The following is a 17,896-nucleotide window of genomic DNA, read 5'->3' on the forward strand; positions in this document are numbered from 1 at the left end:
ATCTAACCTACTCACCTGTGTGTTTCATCTGTTGTTGATTTCAGGGAGTGAAATAACAGGTAGTCTATGTTGCCTTTCCAGCATTGATGTTGTATCTAACTTGACCTGGGCAAGTTATCCTAGTTGTGAGGAAAACTGGGCTGATTTTGCCTCGGCACGGCGAAACATGCAGACTTTTGTTTCAGTCATTCAGAGCCTAACAATGTTTTTTTCTTTCCATTTGATACCATGTTTCTTGACAGCACAGACATTTGGAGTGTGCTTTTCTCTTAGAATATCTCAAGTTGTGTCTCTCCCAGTCTGGTGCTGACCAAAGTGACAAACTTGGTGTATTGATGTCTTCTGTCTTTTACTGATAAAACTTGACATTGTGATTTCAGACCAATGTCAGAAACTATATTTGAAACCCCGGAACACTTTTTAGACTGCCATACTAAAAGAAATTATTTCTTTCTGCTGTGTTCCTCTGCATTTAAAAAAAACAAACATATTTCTGGTTTTTGATAAAAAGATGTAAAAAAAGTTGTTTAGAATCTGTGTGTGCTGTTCAGAAACCGTCCCCAGCCCTGCACATGCTTAGTGTCTGTGATAGAGTAAAAGCACATTTCTTATTCATGTCATGTGTTGCTTTCACTGGGATGCACCGATTTCTGTCCAATTCAAAAACTCATTCTTCCACTTGTTGTAGCCTACACTGTATGTGTTGCTTCATCAGATGTCTAAATCATGAAACATAGCTGGTTGGAATGAAGAGATGTAGAAATGTGTCTGAGACAGGAAGATGCTTGGACCACATCTGGCCGTTAGCAAAGCCTGATTCCAACTTTTGTTCTGTTGATGCTAACTTTCTTACTCAGAACACTAAAGGACAGATTATCATGGATTTGCTAATCGAGCTCTGAAATGCCATTCAACAACTTACACTAAAACACACTTGCTTTCATCATTTCTTGTTTCCTTCAGCAAGTGTATCAATCACACCTCTCAGTACAGTTGGCACAGTTTTTGGCAGTACTGGACTCCAAATTTACTTGGAGCAACGTTCCACTCTTCTCCCTTTCAAAACCAAACCGACATATTTGACCTGTTTGTTTCCTTGATGTCGTCTCCTGTCTTGGGGTCTGTGCTTCTCGTGCTTCTACTCTATCCATTCACTATGTTTCATGTGCTGTGTTTCATGTTTCGTGCCTAACCATGTTGAGGGGGGGTTTACCCTACTTGGCAGTTATGGGTGACTCTCATAATTGATGTCTAAAGTGTCATATTCAGTGTGTGATTGCCTATGTATTAATGGATGTAAATATTGAAGCAATTGTTGTGGGAAATGATGACCTGCCCCCTCTCTCTTGATTCGTCAGTTATTCTTTTATGATTAAATCATGATTCACAAGGACTGACCAGTAGTTCTGTAATCTTTTAAAGCTTTGAACACAAACCCAAACCAGAGTAAGTAGGCCACCTGACTATGCTTGTCTTGGCAATAGATTTTATGCTTTTGAATGTCAAGTTCTGTGTAGAGGCATTGAGGTGATTATGTCAAGAATACTGCTTTATCTCTACTCATTCAGATTGACCATTGAACAGCTTCATTCATTCAAGTATGGTTGATTTGTACAAGAATGCTGCATTAACGGTTTGGGGTGGAGCTTGCAGTTGCAATGTTGGTAATTGTGGAGACGCTTATCCCAGTGCCAGGTTTGGAAAGATCAGTGTAGGGATTTGTAGAAAGTGCCTTGGCTGTTTGGGTGAGGTGCTTCATGCCTCGTGTATGAGAGGCTTTGTGCCACTGTGTGTCAAGTGTTACCTCTGTAAAAGTCCATTGAGAATATGACCTGCTGGTCCCATGTTGATTTCTTACCTGAAAATACTGGTGTTGTGTTGTATTGGGCCACGGCCACCAGTGGCTGTGAAATGCCTAAATGTCATGGTTGATATAATGCTTTGAAATCTTGGCAGAGAGCTAGGCTATCACTTTATAGTATCTATAGAACACAGGCTGAGCATTAGTCTCAAGTCATACCGATCAGGCTGAGCATTAGTCTCAAGTCATACCGATCAGGCTGAGCATTAGTCTCAAGTCATACCGATCAGGCTGAGCATTAGTCTCAAGTCATACCGATCAGGCTGAGCATTAGTCTCAAGTCATACCGATCAGGCTGAGCATTAGTCTCAAGTCATACCGATCAGGCTGAGCATTAGTCTCAAGTCATACCGATCAGGCTGAGCATTAGTCTCAAGTCATACCGATCAGGCTGAGCATTAGTCTCAAGTCATACCGATCAGGCTGAGCATTAGTCTCAAGTCATACCAATCAGGCTGAGCATTAGTCTCAAGTCATACCAATCAGGCTGAGCATTAGTCTCAAGTCATACCAATCAGGCTGAGCATTAGTCTCAAGTCATACCAATCAGGCTGAGCATTAGTCTCAAGTCATACCGATCAGGCTGAGCATTAGTCTCAAGTCATACCGATCAGGCTGAGCATTAGTCTCAAGTCATACCGATCAGGCTGAGCATTAGTCTCAAGTCATACCAATCAGGCTGAGCATTAGTCTCAAGTCATACCGATCAGGCTGAGTACTAAACTTGGTCATCAGTCCTCTGAATAGAATCATATTGGTCGCCCAGTTGTTTTCAGTGCCCGGGTTGGTAAAATCTCCCTTACCCATGGACAGATCTCCCATCTCCCTTTCCTCTGTTCCAGTGATTGCACGTGGAGGGATTGACTCGAAGAAGATGGCTAGCATCCAGGAGTCGATGGGCGAGACGAGCTCCCAGAGCGTGGTGGTAGCGGTCGACCGAATATTCACGGGGTCTGTCCGACTCGATGGAGATGCAATTGGTAGGTTGAATCAGGAGCTGTCACCAGGAATTGGAGTTTACTGGTCTCCGGCTCATTGTATTCTATCCAATAGCTGAAGTAACCTGGAAGAAAACCTTGTTTGCCGAAATATTGTAGTATGAGTTGATCTAGTTTGCCTCTGCTGAGGACCTCTGTTGGCGGAGAACTAAACATCTGTAAATCTAGCCAAAGTCGGACATAATTTCATTGATTGCCACTTCAACTGCTTCCTCTTCCAGTCCAGTTTGTGAAAGCTCTGTGTGCCGTCTCCATGGATGAGCTTGCCTCGCAGACCCATCCTCGTATGTTCAGCCTGCAGAAGATCGTTGAGATCTCTTACTACAACATGGGGCGTATCAGACTGCAGTGGTCGAGGATCTGGGAGGTTCTGGGTGACCACTTCAACAAGGTACGCCTCTCGTATGTCTAGCAGTTCAAATGTGTTTACTTTGGTGAATTTATCAACTTGGTCTGTGATGTTTCAACTGCACTTAGAATCTGACAGTGCTGTTTAGGAAAAGACCAGAAGCATGTTTGTGTGTTTGAGAGACTTTTCATCAGCTCGAGCCTCATGACCTTGTTTCCTTCCTATAGGTCGGCTGCAACCCTAATGAAGATGTCGCATTCTTTGCGGTGGACTCCTTGCGACAACTCTCCATGAAGTTCTTAGAGAAAGGAGAGTTTGCCCATTTCAGATTTCAGAAAGATTTCCTGAGGCCATTTGAACATATTATGAAGAAAAATAGGTAAGTGGTAACTTTGATATGGCCTACTTGGTTTTGTTATGATTTGATTGGTGCACGTCAAGGCAATCAGACATGCTGTGACCCCCCATTGAATTATTGATCATTTATTCTCCCAAAAGTCTGTAGGAAGGGACAGTGTAATCGGTCAACTGTGATAATTACCCCCATTGATCATTCAATGGGGTCCTCAGGCAGGATCCGTTTCAGGAGATTGAAGCGAGCAAAGTGGTTCATTTGGAAATGCATTATGAGTAATCCCCCATTCATGACAGTTGGACAACAATGACGGTGCTGATGTAAGAAATGGATAGGCCTGTTAGCTCACCACTCCTCATAATGGCAATCACAACAGCTATTGCTGCCAATTTGATGTCACTAGTCTTAGCTGACCATTGGTGTTAATTGGGTTTTGTGGGAAATGTGATCAGGAGTAAGGTTCAATACTAAGGGATTTTTGCTTGTGATCTTTGGGCAAGTAACTTTACTTGATTTACAGCTGGTGGCTACTGCCTTATCTAGCTCTTCTATTGTATGCTTGTGTTAGGTCGCCAACGATAAGAGACATGGTGGTCCGTTGCGTTGCGCAGATGGTCAACTCGCAAGCTGCCAACATCAAATCCGGTTGGAAGAATATCTTCAGCGTGTTCCACCTGGCAGCGTCGGATCAGGATGAGGTCATCGTTGAGTTAGCATTCCAGACGACAGGAAAGATCATCTGTGAGTATTGATTGGGTCGCTATTTGAAGGCTGTCTGAAGCATGTCATTTCATGAGCATGAGGCAACTGTTCCTGTTGTTTGCCTGAGTACAAAGTCTTCAGCATTTATTGTCCCAAAGTTTCAAGACTCACAGCTCACGAGAGGCTGATCAGGATTCAAGTTCCTCATTCTCTGGTTGACTTGTATTGTGTTCTTTGTGTATATTGTGATCAAATATTCCAAGTTGCATGGTGTGTGAATAGTTAACAAGGAGTGTCAGTTTAGGCTCGTGACTTTTCGTCATGTATTGCATGCTTGTACAGAAGTAGGAAGGGACAGTCACTGTGCTCCTTGGTGCAGATACACACAACCTCACCACCAGGTACCAACGATATGCCAGTTGTTAATCAAGTGGCTATACCTTGTTGTGAGTACTGTCAGAATTTCCCAGCAGTATTTCCATGAAATGTCTGTGGTAATAGTGATTCCTGTGCACCCAGTTCAACTGAGTGGAACCAGAATTACTGACCCGCTACCAGTGTTATTCCCATGTTTTGCCAGTACAATATTATAGATGTCTAGTGGTCACCGCTGAGAAGGGGGTGGGCATCTTGGCACTGAAGCACAGTGTACCTTACTGGCAAATTGGTCAATCTTCAATAACCCGTGGTGTATTTTCAGGTATCGAATGTAAGGAACAAACCAACACATGTATGCGTTACTAAGTGTTCTGTTGAAGTTGACATAACCTCACTGTGCTTTTTAGGCAGTTAACAAGTAGTGTAATCTAAAAAGTGGCCAGATTTTAGATTTTGAATCAAAATTGATTGACAATGGGCCATGTACATTTCAGTGGCGCAAGATTGTGGGTCTGACGGTAAGTTAGTGGACTTCACTTTTAATCGATTGATGATGACCATCCTATGATTTGAAACAACAAGTGCTTTTGATCAAACCATTGCAATTCTTCTGGGGAGTGGGTTTTCTGGCTGCTTATGTGAAGTATCATGCCAGAACTTGATACTTTGATTTGTTATTGTGTTGTTGTAATCATGCAATCAACCCCTCACTCTAACAGTCTATGTTCCCCGTCCAGCACTGCCTACAGCACACCCAGAATAAAGCAATTTCTGAAATCTAGGGTCTTGTTTCACAAAGACATCTTTCACTAACGTTTGTGTTCAGCTCATGCCAGGCTTGCCTAAGGCCGAAGTTACATAGACCTCATTCGTTCATTTCCCAGGACTCATATTCCCCTTTTGCTTTCGTTCCCCTGTAAAAGCACGGCCTTGTGGCGTGCATTCACCGAGGAATGAAAGAAAAACCCGGAAAGTGACTCGTGGTAAATGAACGAATGAGGTCTATGTAACTTCGGCCTAACGGTGTGGAGAGCTTGAATCATCATCATCAGTCTTTTAAAGTCCATGCAAACTTTTAGAAAGTACATCCTCTAGATGGAAAGGAATCATTCATTCGCACCCAAAAGTTTACCTTTTTTTTTCGGGAATGTTTTTGGAAGTTCAATGGAGTTTTCATCTCCGGTTAGAGTAGGATATTCCTTGTTTTGTGACCACATCTGTTGTAACTTATGTCTTAGATAATATCACCTTTGATGGTCACCTGTGGGAGCTGGGAGGATTGGCCCTCGCCACCCGTCTTAGTTTTTTGGTTACGAGAACTGCTTCGTGGCTTCATGCTAAGAAGACAATTGAATTTCTTCAGCCATAAGCTATTTTGAAACTCACAAAGGTACATGCTTTACACATCTGATTGAGTCATTTAGTCTATTAAGCAACCTGTCGATTGAATCATGGTCAAACTGGCAATACACTCCTAATATAAACAGTCTAGCGCAGCTAGATTGAAGTTTGGAATTGGTGTGCTTTTATGAATTGAGACATGGTTCAGTTTTAAACTTATTGAAATCTGTAAAAGATTGACTATTGAGAATTTCTTGAATTGAGTCTGAAGTTGCTAAGAGTGACTTTAACATTCACCACATCTGTTTTCTTTTATCTCACATTCTCAACCTGTCTTCACCATAGTTTTGTAGTGATAGCGTGAATGTGTGGCAGATAATCTCTAAAGTGTTGCTGTACTGGCCATAAGTAACATACTTTGTCATACACCATCTTCAACTTACTTCCTATGATTGAATCTTGAGAATCTTCTCTGCTAAAGTTTGTCCCGAGCAGATGCCTGAGCTGAATATGTGACCAGGTTTGAGTCTATGAACGTTGGTGTGTTTGGCAACAATAAGAATCGCTTTTTGACAACATCAGCATTTCACATACTTTTCACTTCCATTTTCATTGCTCGGTATAGAGGAATACATTGTATGTCAGTGAGAAGAACAGTTCTAATGTACAAGTGATGGGCTAAAATAAGCCGTTTGTAATTCAAACTTGGACTAAGCTGCCCTTTTATCTTATGCACGTTTTATAGTAATTCTCAATTTAATTGTTTTGAATTCAACTTTCAATTCCTTAGTTTTGGTTGAATACTGTTAGAAATGGTCATATTTCTGTTCGGGTATGTCGATTCCACCAGATTTATCCACCATAGTATATCTAGTTCCCTGGTTATATTCATGTCTGAGTTTAATAAACATTTCCATTTTCTTTTCCAGCGAGCATATTCGAGAAGTACTTTTCTGCTACAATTGATTCATTCCAAGACGCGGTGAAGTGTCTGTCGGAGTTTGCGTGTAATGCGTCGTTCCCTGATACAAGCATGGAAGCCATACGTCTCATTAGAAACTGTGCCAAATACGTGGCCGAGAAGCCACAGGTAACATGTTCTAGGTTGTTATGAACATCAGAAACGATTATAACCTGACTGAATATCACCTGTCAAAGAGAGCTGTACTCCTTTAGAGAAAGTCATTTTGAAAATCCCGGTGTGTGTATCTTACAGCAGAAACCTACATACTCAAATTAGAATGGTCCTGAGAATCCTTCCATTTGTGTATTTCATGATGGATAATTGCTGAGACTTCATCAAACTCTGCCAGTGTAAGCCTCTTTTTCATGGATGCCCGTGTTCTTGCTGCAGGTGAGCACAATCTTCATGCAGCTTCAATTTCTAGTATCGTCTGCTGACAGTCCTCCTTTCTGTTTCAGATGTTTAAGGACCATGGCGGTGATATAGAGAATGTCGTCCCAATGGATGACAGGGTGTGGGTGAAAGGATGGTTCCCTGTCTTATTCGAGCTCTCCTGTATTATCAACAGGTGTAAACTCGATGTCAGAACGAGGTAAGTTAGCTTCATTATCAAGCAGGACGACCTCCTCAGGCGATTAATGTTGGCCTTCTGGGGAGCAGTGATTAACAAGATCATCAGTTTTGTATCTTGATTCTCTCGCTTTGCATATGTTGTTTTGCAGGGGTTTGACTGTGATGTTTGAGATTCTCACGCTTTGCATATGATGTTTTGCAGGGGTTTGACTGTGATGTTTGAGATCCTCAAGACCTACGGTGAGCAGCTTGAGCAGCACTGGTGGAAGGATCTGTTCCGGGTGATCTTCCGTATCTTCGACAACATGAAACTGCCTGAGCAAGTTAGTGAGGTAGAAATCTGTTGTGCATGGCTTGCACTGCTCTTTTAGTATTTATTTATTTCTAATCATTTCACCAATTGCGATTTCACAGCAATAAAGCTCACTGTTGTCATTTCCCAAGCTTTTTAGGTAGATTCTTAATAAGATTTGATAACATTTTTGTCATTAATTCAAAACTGTTGCGTAGTAGTGGTGAAACTTTTTCCAAAAATAGCACAAAGTCCTTTTGAAAATCTTTATTTGTTTATTTCGTGTATTTCAATGTTTTAGATGAATGCCATAAACCTCGTGCGTGTCGTTGAGCAGGTATGGACCTCGGGTTTCGTCTGTTGCATGTGGTGCATGGTGGTATTCCCAGATATTTCATCAACTTTGATCTATTCTCAGTTTTTTCTGGTCTCTTAAGTTTCTTAACCATCTTGAGGATACAAATGGTCGGTAGACTTCTGTATACGATGATCTTGGCTCCTCGGTTGTGGCTTTCTTGGACTTGGTAATTCACTTTTATCTCCAAAAGAGGTCCTAAATTTGAGCTCTGCCAACTGGTTAAGGCCTAATTGATATCTTGGTGCGGCATCTTTCTGTAGAAACCAATGAGTACACATCCTGGGCTACACTTGTCGGAATCACTGAGGGACAATGGCCGAGCATCCAACTCACAAGGTTCCAATCTCAAGTTGGACTCTTTCCACTGGGCCACCGCTCATATGGTTGTGCCTTTAGAGCTTGGGATACATTCCTTCATTGGAGTTCAGGGCCTTTAGAACTCGAGACGCATTCCTTCTTGGGGTTCAGGGACTTCAGAACTCAGAATGCATTCCTTCATGGGGGTTCAGGGCCTTCAGAACTCAGAATGCATTCCTTCATGGGGGTTCAGAGCCTTTTGAACTCGGGCCAAACCTTCGTGTGGGTTCAGGAGCTTTAGAACTCGGAGCACATTCCTTCATGTGGGTTCAGGAGTTTTAGAAATCAGGGCAGATTCGTTCCTGGGGGTTCAGGGCTGATAATCTTTGTGCTACTGGAGAAGGTTGGCAGTGTTATTCATTGGGCAACTGGACAGGTTTGTGGTTTCAATAGTCGACAGACGTTATCGAGTTGTTATGCCCCTTGGTGTGATTCCTGAGTGATGTGTTGTGGTGAAATCCTTGAATGCACCTTTCCCTTTTTACTCCTGCTTCATAATACAATGATTCAGGTGACCACTGTACACACAGTAATAGAAACTGGGTGTTGTTTGAGCCAGAGATAAGACAAGTCCTCCTACAAGATAGAGAGTGCTCTTGCAGTGTGTGATATGAGAGACACCTGTCAGTCACTAAGTGAACCTTCATGTGACCCACCTAAGTGTATGTTTATCCTGTATTTGTTATTGACCCTGGATGTCGGTGACCAGTCATTCCGTGTCCCAGTATGTTCTACTGACGTGTGTATCAATGAATGTTCCTCTCTAGTTTGTTTCAATGCATTGTTTATCTCGTATGCATTGGTCATAATGTAACATGTGGTGTCCTCTATCCACATCACTGCTCAACAGATCTGATCTTGAAGAGATGCCACTTTTATGTCTGTCTCCTGTGCCATAAGTGTTCATTCTTCGTCACAGATTCTACAAACTATCCAAGCTTTTACAGTTTAAGCCATTCACCCTTCACTCCTTCATTGTCATCGTGACAGAATCCCAACAGTCCCCGTTTCCCCGCTTCCAGCCACCATCCTACTTCCCCAGCCACCATCCTACTTCCCCAGCTTACATTAGGTTACTGTCACCAGCAGCTAACTTTGATGTGACTGCTTATGCTGGCTTCTAGATACTTTGTGTTCAAATAACCCCCGAAACTAGTCCAATCTAATGCACTAGTTTTCTTGGCTCTTTGGTTCAAAATGTATGATCTATGTATGTTGGTTGCAGGTGAGGAATGTGAAAGGCTGTTCTGGACATCTTGCTCTAGCAGTGAGTTTGTCCTAAATCACTGGAATATGAATCATTGGAATGATGCTCGGCAGCTTTCAAACTGTTTCTCTGGGTGTGCACGTTTTGGTTGTGATGATGTCACAGTTACATTATTCAGAATTCATCTGCCGCAGACAGTCAAGCACACATTTCATCCCGTGACTGTGACTTAATGTGAAGGCTGCGTTTCTCTTCCAGAAGACTGAATGGATGACGACAACATGTAACCATGCCTTGTACGCGATAGTGGACGTCTTCACCCAGTATTATGACATCTTACATGAAATCTTATTGGAGGATCTCTATTCACAGCTAAGATGGTGCGTCCAGCAAGGTAAGATCTGATAGATGGAAACCTGTCTAACTGCATTGTCCCCGAGCCTCACATGATCCAGTAGATGGGTTCAGATTGGCTGATATGATTATGTCAGTGAGGACTTGGCTGCAGTAGTAGATATCTCCACCCAGTATTATGACGGTGGGACTGGCAGTGATCATCTAGAGGTTCTGAATTTGGTAGTCTCTCCAATATGAAATCCTGTTGTATTATCTGAAAGCTTGCATCAGGTACCAGTCCATCAGTAAACTTGTTTTTCAAATTGTAAAACTTGGCATGAACTGTAAGTGTAACTGTCTTTTCAATTGCAGTGCAGAGACCCGTCTCAGTGGATTGTAAAAATTCTATAGATGTTTTTTTGGGGAAAATGAGCACATTGAGGCCTCAACAACTCTTGAAAAGTGTCACTTTTTGACTTGTTTCACTTTACAGATAATGAACAGTTAGCACGGTCAGGAACAAACTGCTTAGAAAATCTAGTCATTTCAAATGGGATGAAATTCTCGCCTGAAGTCTGGGACAAGACGTGTGTTTGTATGTTAGATATCTTTAAGACGACCATCCCATCAAGGTGAGTGGAATAGTGGTGTTAGGGGGGAATAGTGGTGTTAGGGGGGAATAGTGGTGTTAGGGGGAATAGTGGTGTTAGGGGGGAATAGTGGTGTTAGGGGGGAATAGTGGTGTTAGGGGGGAATAGTGGTGTTAGGGGGAATAGTGGTGTTAGGGGGGAATAGTGGTGTTAGGGGGAATAGTGGTGTTAGGGGGAATAGTGGTGTTAGGGGGGAATAGTGGTGTTAGGGGGGAATAGTGGTGTTAGGGGGAATAGTGGTGTTAGGGGGGAATGTGGAGGTTTGACAGAGTTGTTGCCATCTCACGTCAGCTGTTGGTTATTCATTTGAATTGAAAACCCATTCAGGAGTTGGCACCATTGTCTGTTTCATATTGTGTTGTGAAACTGACCATGTACTTATATATGGTCAGTCAAGCTTGTTGTGTTTATCACCTCTGTTTATATATGTTTGGTTAATCCCATGATGTAACTGAACAGGGCTCTGTCGGCTCTTTATTCTGGGCATTCACCTGATCAATTCACCCCTCAGACTTTTGTCATTGAAGCTTGTAGTGTTTGTCCCCACTGTTTATGTATGTTAATGCCATGATGTAATTAAGCTGGGTGATTCCAGCCCTCATGGCTGTGCATCAGGCTGTATGAACTCACCCATGGACATCTAGTGTTAGCCTGGATTAGCTTGCCCTATGTTAGACTGTATGTCTGTGTGTTGTACATATGAGTGCTGAGGCCATCCTGAGTGATTTGGTTTACTTTCAGTTTGTTGACATGGACACCTGAAAACCACGATGAAACCGGCCATCCCATTTTAACCAAACAGGACACGACAGTCGAACATGATATATCACATAGAGAGGTAAGGATTAATCCATGATATATCACATAGAGAGGTAAGGATTAATCCATGATATATCACATAGAGAGGTAAGGATTAATCCATGATATATCACATAAAGAGGTGAGGATTAAAGGTTTAGCAGCTTGCTAATCTCCATGTGTCGACTGTGAGACAACATGATACACAAATAAGTCAACTTTTGATTGTTAAAATCCTATTTTCATTCCAGGAGACGAAGTCTGTGTCATCAGAAGACGGCGTATCACGGTCATCATTGAAGAGAGGTGATAGTCAGCATAGCATTAACAGTATAGGATCAGTAGACTCTCGTGATCACAAGATACCACGAACCAGTAATTACACTGTTCAATTTTGAGTTTTATGCTAACAACCAGCGCTTTCGTTGATGACTGAGGGGGCTCTTATCTCTGTGAGAGAAATTGACGTGATATGTTTTCACGCTTGATCTTTCAGATAGTAATTTCACCATTAAATTCCTTCTGAAATAAGAAATCAATTCTGCAGTCATTTTGGGGAATTTATAGATTTGTCATTGTTTGGGAATTTAAAGTTTGATTTATAGCTTTGAACATTTAATGGTGTTGAACTTTAATGAAGGGAGGGGCAGGAGCAAACTTGGCCCTTGTCAGGTTGGGAGGTGAGACTGAAGATACAGACATCAGCTGGTTGTCTCTTTCCCTGAGCCTAATCCTCTGAACCTTCCATCTTCCCCTCAGTTGCCTAATAGCCTCAGTCATGTCTTGGACATGGTGGGATATCGCTTGATACACCTTCCGCCAGACTCCAAGTGCACTTCATTTCTACTAACCTTTCCAGTTCCTGCCATGATTCACCCAGACCTGCTCTCCTCTCAATTTTGATTTCCTCCAAATTTGCATTATAATTCTCTGGTTGACAGGACCAGTACATTTCTTGCTATCTGCTTGTGTTCAGTGTGTATGGTGTTGTTGGGAGTTTGCTTGACTTTATTTAACAGACAATCCATTTATCATTTGCTAATCATTATATCTATTTCCTATCCAACTTCTGTTACAATATTGTATACTTTATAAACACTACTGAAATAGGTTTGATGTGGTGACAATGATACTCCTTGACTGTGCCTTCAGCTTTGAGTGAGGGGTCTCGTATGTATTTAGGTGTGTGGAGCAAATCCAATGTTACGGTTTGGTTCTGACCCGAAGAAGGCAACTGGTTGAGGGGCAGGCCCATCACTGCTAGCTTTGCTGCTAGTAACTCTACAGGGTTTAGGCCCATCACTGCTAGCTTTGCTGCTAGTAACTCTTCAGGGTTTCTCTGGACAACACTAGCACATGGATATTCGCTTGCTCATCATGGTGACCTCTGTGATCTGGAGGCGAGACCCACGGGTTTCCATAACAAGGTCATATGGTGCATTATGAATGCCTCTCAAATAGTGAATGATATTTCCTTTGAGTGTTCAAATGGCCCTAGTTATCTTATCAAAGCTGCAATCTTGTAAAGTGTAGTCATTGCCTTCTCCCATTGTTCCAGAAGTTCCCCCGGAGCAGAAGTTATTTGCCGCACTGCTGATCAAGTGTGTCGTCCAGTACGAGCTCATCCAGACGATAGATAACATTGTGTTCTTCCCGGCAACGAGCAGGAAGGAGGATGAACATAACCTGGCAGAGGCCCAGGTGAGCGTCCGTCTCCGTGTCCCATTTGGCGGTGGCGGCTTGGGTTCATTTGTTAGTTTGGGTTAAACAGGCCACGACTCAGTGAAGATGGTAAAACGAAGCAGTTGGACCTGAATACCAATCATTTCAATGCAAAACCTGAAAGATCATCACTTTTGATGGAAAAACCATCAGAGTCCAGCAGATAAGTAACGTTTACTTGAAAGGACCTGTAGTGGATTTAGTAGCTCTTCAACTCTTCATGTCTTGAATAAACAAAGACATTATAATTTCCTATAAAGCAAGACCACTCATTGTATGCATTTTGCTCATGCAGGGTAAAATGGATGAGTTTGGTGACCAGGACAACTCTAGTCAACAGCGTGAAGACCAAGGCATGTACCAGTATCTCAGCACACCCCAGATGTTCCAGTTGCTTGATTGTTTATTGGAGTCACACAAGTTTGCTAAAGCTTTCAATGCTAACCATGAACAGAGGAATATATTGTGGAAAGCAGGTAAGCAGTTGCTTTGATTACTTGACAGTTTGGTTCGACAAGGGGAAAGCAAGTATGAATTTGCCACTGCGCTACAAGTTGAATGTGACAAGCCTATACAGATTGGTCAGCAGTGAAATATTGACCACACTCAACCTGACAGGAATTCCAATTGAACCATAGGTCTGAGGACCATAGCCACTTCAATTTGTTTTAAAAACCGTGTAGCTTTTTGCTCCAACAAGCGTCAGTGAAGATGATGTGTGGAAGACCTGCAGAGAACAGTTTACTTTGTGGCAGAGCATGACCTGAGGATAGAAGAATGGAGAAGAAGAATCAGTTGAGAGGAGATGACATCATATGTAACATTTGACTTTTTGTCAACATTCCCCGTGATAAGCTTAGCTCTCTTTCTTTTTAGGCTTCCGTGGTAAAGCAAAGCCAAACCTGCTGAAGCAAGAAACACAGAGTCTGGCATGCTCACTGCGCATCTTGTTTAGGATGTATTCTGATGAAGCGAGACACAGTCAGTGGCCTGATATACAGGCCAGGCTCATACAGTGAGTAGGAATTTGGTCATAGCACTAAGTTTTTATCTGAGAGTAGAGTGTCTGTTGGTTCTTTTGACTTGGAAATAACCCAGTTGGCTTCGTGGTTCAGTGTGATTGTTTTAATTCCTTTGCTCCAGAACTGAATACCAACAAATGGCCTCCAATCAACATTAAAAACAAGAATATTGATATGAGTGGCTCCATTTTTGTCCCACATTCCAATGTGACCAGTTTGTGTCCGTTTCAGTCCATAAACATGTTGGTTTGATCTTGTTTCAGAGTGTGTCACGATGCCCTCGCCTACTTTCTCTCCCTGCAGTCTGACAGTCACCGTGACGCCTGGAGTAACCTTCTGCTTCTTGTTTCAGAGTGTGTCACGATGCCCTCGCCTACTTTCTCTCCCTGCAGTCTGACAGTCACCGTGACGCCTGGAGTAACCTTCTGCTTCTTGTTTCAGAGTGTGTCATGATGCCCTCGCCTACTTTCTCTCCCTGCAGTCAGACAGTCACCGTGACGCCTGGAGTAACCTTCTGCTTCTTGTTTCAGAGTGTGTCACGATGCCCTCGCCTACTTTCTCTCCCTGCAGTCCGACAGTCACCGTGACGCCTGGAGTAACCTTCTGCTTCTTGTTTCAGAGTGTGTCACGATGCCCTCGCCTACTTTCTCTCCCTGCAGTCCGACAGTCACCGTGACGCCTGGAGTAACCTTCTGCTTTTGTTTCTTACGCGATGTCTCAAGATGAACGATGATCGAGTAAGTATTGCTCGACCTCCACGATGATCCATCCTGGTTTCATCTCTCAGTCTATTACGAGTCGCTGTTGATGCTGATGCCGTATCACTCGATACAAGTGTTGAGTCACCAAAGTAATGTTATATCTCGTTTATTTTTCAGTTCCGAGCCCATGCCAAAGTGTATTATCCCCTCCTCTGTGATATCATGGTGTTTGACCTTAAGTCCGAGCTGCGATCTGTATTACGGAGGTTCTTCTTACGAATTGGGCCCGTCTTCTCTATATGTCAGTCATGATTGTGAGACACCCGTTATGTTCTGCATCACTTTATGTTTCAAGTGTGGACACTTCATCAAGTCCCAACACATTGCTGCTCAAATACCTCTCAATCTTGTTGAAATGCTTGCTGTCTTCAAGAGTATCTGGAACTTTTACTTAACTTCTAACAGTCAGAGTCGCAGACTATATTTTCCTAGCCTTGTGTGACAACCAGATTCACTCATATAATCACCATTTCTCCCAGATGACTGCTTTGGTTCCCCTACCATCTGTTCTCCTAGTCGAGAGATCACTAAACTGGTGTTTTGATGAATTTGTCCTGTCAGCTGATGAAGCCTGAATCACCTTAACTTCACCTCCATTTACCTGTACTCGACTTGCTATTGAGGGTATGGATGGAAGGTGCAGCTAATGTGACACAGACTCATAGTTCCATTCACATATGTATATAAAGTTGAATAACTTTATTTCTATGAATATTACGTTAACACAAGTAATGTCCTTTTCTTAAAGTCTTGGACATGATTGAAAAAAGTCACACATTTCTGGTCTGTTGCAAACTGATAGTTTATGCCTTTACATTCAGCCGGTTGGTCTCGGTTTAAGTTAGCATTGAGGGAGATTCATCCAATTTCACCATGGCACGTTTTGACAGTTTTGTTTCTTCATGCTTTCTCACTCTTGGTTTCTTTCAAAAATCAATGTATATAAGTAATACTGAGTCAACTTGACACCTTCTGTTTGTAACCATGGTAACATATGTTTGTTATTGTCCCTGGGTGTATTTAGTAAGTTAAAATGAATCAATATACATGAAATGCCATGTATGTGTGATAGATGTACATAAATTGTGAGTGCGGAACTGCAAATATCATGGGGGAGTCTTGTTTATAGTATAAGTGTTTAACCACGCCATGAGATGTTTCACGATGCTGACCGGTTGGCTATGACATTTGACAGCATCATGATGATGACGGCAGTGATGTCATTTCAATGTGTGTCGCTTCATGTCAAACCACAATCTAGGTCGTCCTACATGGAGTGGTTCAAATAGTGAAGTTGGAGGGCGAGAAAGTGAAAGTGTGATTTGAAATGAATGTTGTACTTTCAATGAGGCTTCCCCGAGCTGACTCACAACAGGTAATAAACTGGTTTTCAATAACATGCAGGCGTTGCTTTGGTTATTCTCTTGTGACATAATACATGGAAGAGAGATGGCGATAGTTACTCTCCTGCTCCACATATCTCCAATGCCTCTAGACGAGTCTACTGCTGTCACAACCAACCTGATGACAGTAACTGCTACAATGTCCCAGATCGGAATAGTAGTTGCCAGCCCGCATCACTCGTCCCAGACCCTGTCACAACCAAGACTGATTTGGCCTGGCTGTGACGGTCTCCTCTCTCTCATCATCTTGTCAACACGGTGGAGCAGCCAGGACTGATTCGGCCTGGCTGTGACGGTCTCCTCTCTCTCATATTGTCAACACGGTGGAGCAGCCAGGACTGATTTGGCCTGGCTGTGACTGTCTCATCTCTCTCATCATGTTGGCAACACGGTGGAGCAGCCAGGACTGATTCGGCCTGGCTGTGACGGTCTCCTCTCTCGCATCATATTGTCAACACGGTGGAGCAGCCAGGACTGATTTGGCCTGGCTGTGACTGTCTCATCTCTCTCATCATGTTGGCAACACGGTGGAGCAGCCAGGACTGATTCGGCCTGGCTGTGACTGTCTCATCTCTCTCATCATGTTGTCAACACGGTGGAGCAGCCAGGACTGATTCGGCCTGGCTGTGACGGTCTCCTCTCTCATCATATTGTCAACACGGTGGAGCAGCCAGGACTGATTCGGCCTGGCTGTGACGGTCTCCTCTCTCATCATATTGTCAACACGGTGGTGCAGCCAGGACTGATTCGACCTGGCTGTGACTGTCTCATCTCTCTCATCATGTTGGCAACACGGTGGAGGTGCCAGGACTGATTCGACCTGGCTGTGACCGTCTCATCTCTCTCATCATGTTGGCAACACGGTGGAGCAGCCAGGACTGATTCGGCCTGGCTGTGACTGTCTCATCTCTCTCATCATGTTGTAAACACGGTGGAGCAGCCAGGACTGATTCGGCCTGGCTGTGACTGTCTCATCTCTCTCACCATGTTATGAACACGGTGGAGCAGCCAGGACTGATTCGGCCTGTCGGTGACTGTCTCATCTCTCTCACTATGTTGTAAACACGGTGGAGCAGCCAGGACTGATTCGGCCTGGCTGTGACTGTCTCATCTCTCTCACTATGTTGTAAACACGGTGGAGCAGCCAGGATTGATTCGGCCTGGCTGTGACTGTCTCATCTCTCTCATCATGTTGTAAACACGGTGGAGCAGCCAGGACTGATTCGGCCTGGCTGTGCCTGTCTCATCTCTCTCATCATGCTGTCAACACGGTGGAGCAGCCAGGACTGATTCGGCCTGGCTGTGACTGTCTCATATCTCTCACTATGTTGTAAACACGGTGGAGCAGCCAGGACTGATTCGGCCTGACTGTGCCTGTCTCATCTCTCTCACTATGTTGTAAACACGGTGGAGCAGCCAGGACTGATTCGGCCTGGCTGTGCCTGTCTCATCTCTCTCACCATGTTGTC

At 43.4% G+C, this 17,896-nt stretch overlaps 1 protein-coding gene across 1 annotated transcript in view; it reads left to right on the forward strand.

Moving 5' to 3' along the window:
* Nucleotides 1-16,423, forward strand: part of LOC135487086 (brefeldin A-inhibited guanine nucleotide-exchange protein 1-like) — a 31,980-nt gene extending 15,557 nt beyond the window's left edge. The window contains exons 24-42 of the mRNA XM_064770430.1: nt 45-59; nt 2,704-2,841; nt 3,081-3,250; nt 3,436-3,587; nt 4,132-4,304; nt 5,138-5,161; nt 6,914-7,074; nt 7,407-7,540; nt 7,724-7,853; nt 8,115-8,150; nt 9,994-10,129; nt 10,565-10,703; nt 11,463-11,559; nt 11,771-11,894; nt 13,078-13,220; nt 13,537-13,717; nt 14,118-14,256; nt 14,883-15,000; nt 15,142-16,423. Of these exons, the coding sequence (XP_064626500.1) occupies nt 45-59; nt 2,704-2,841; nt 3,081-3,250; nt 3,436-3,587; nt 4,132-4,304; nt 5,138-5,161; nt 6,914-7,074; nt 7,407-7,540; nt 7,724-7,853; nt 8,115-8,150; nt 9,994-10,129; nt 10,565-10,703; nt 11,463-11,559; nt 11,771-11,894; nt 13,078-13,220; nt 13,537-13,717; nt 14,118-14,256; nt 14,883-15,000; nt 15,142-15,276 (2,345 nt within the window). The 3' untranslated portion in view covers nt 15,277-16,423. The remainder of the gene's footprint in view (nt 1-44; nt 60-2,703; nt 2,842-3,080; nt 3,251-3,435; nt 3,588-4,131; nt 4,305-5,137; nt 5,162-6,913; nt 7,075-7,406; nt 7,541-7,723; nt 7,854-8,114; nt 8,151-9,993; nt 10,130-10,564; nt 10,704-11,462; nt 11,560-11,770; nt 11,895-13,077; nt 13,221-13,536; nt 13,718-14,117; nt 14,257-14,882; nt 15,001-15,141) is intronic.
* The last annotated feature ends 1,473 nt before the right edge of the window (nt 16,424-17,896 follow it).

Source organism: Lineus longissimus, chromosome 4, assembly GCF_910592395.1.
Source record: "Lineus longissimus chromosome 4, tnLinLong1.2, whole genome shotgun sequence".
NCBI classification, from domain to species: domain Eukaryota; kingdom Metazoa; phylum Nemertea; class Pilidiophora; order Heteronemertea; family Lineidae; genus Lineus; species Lineus longissimus.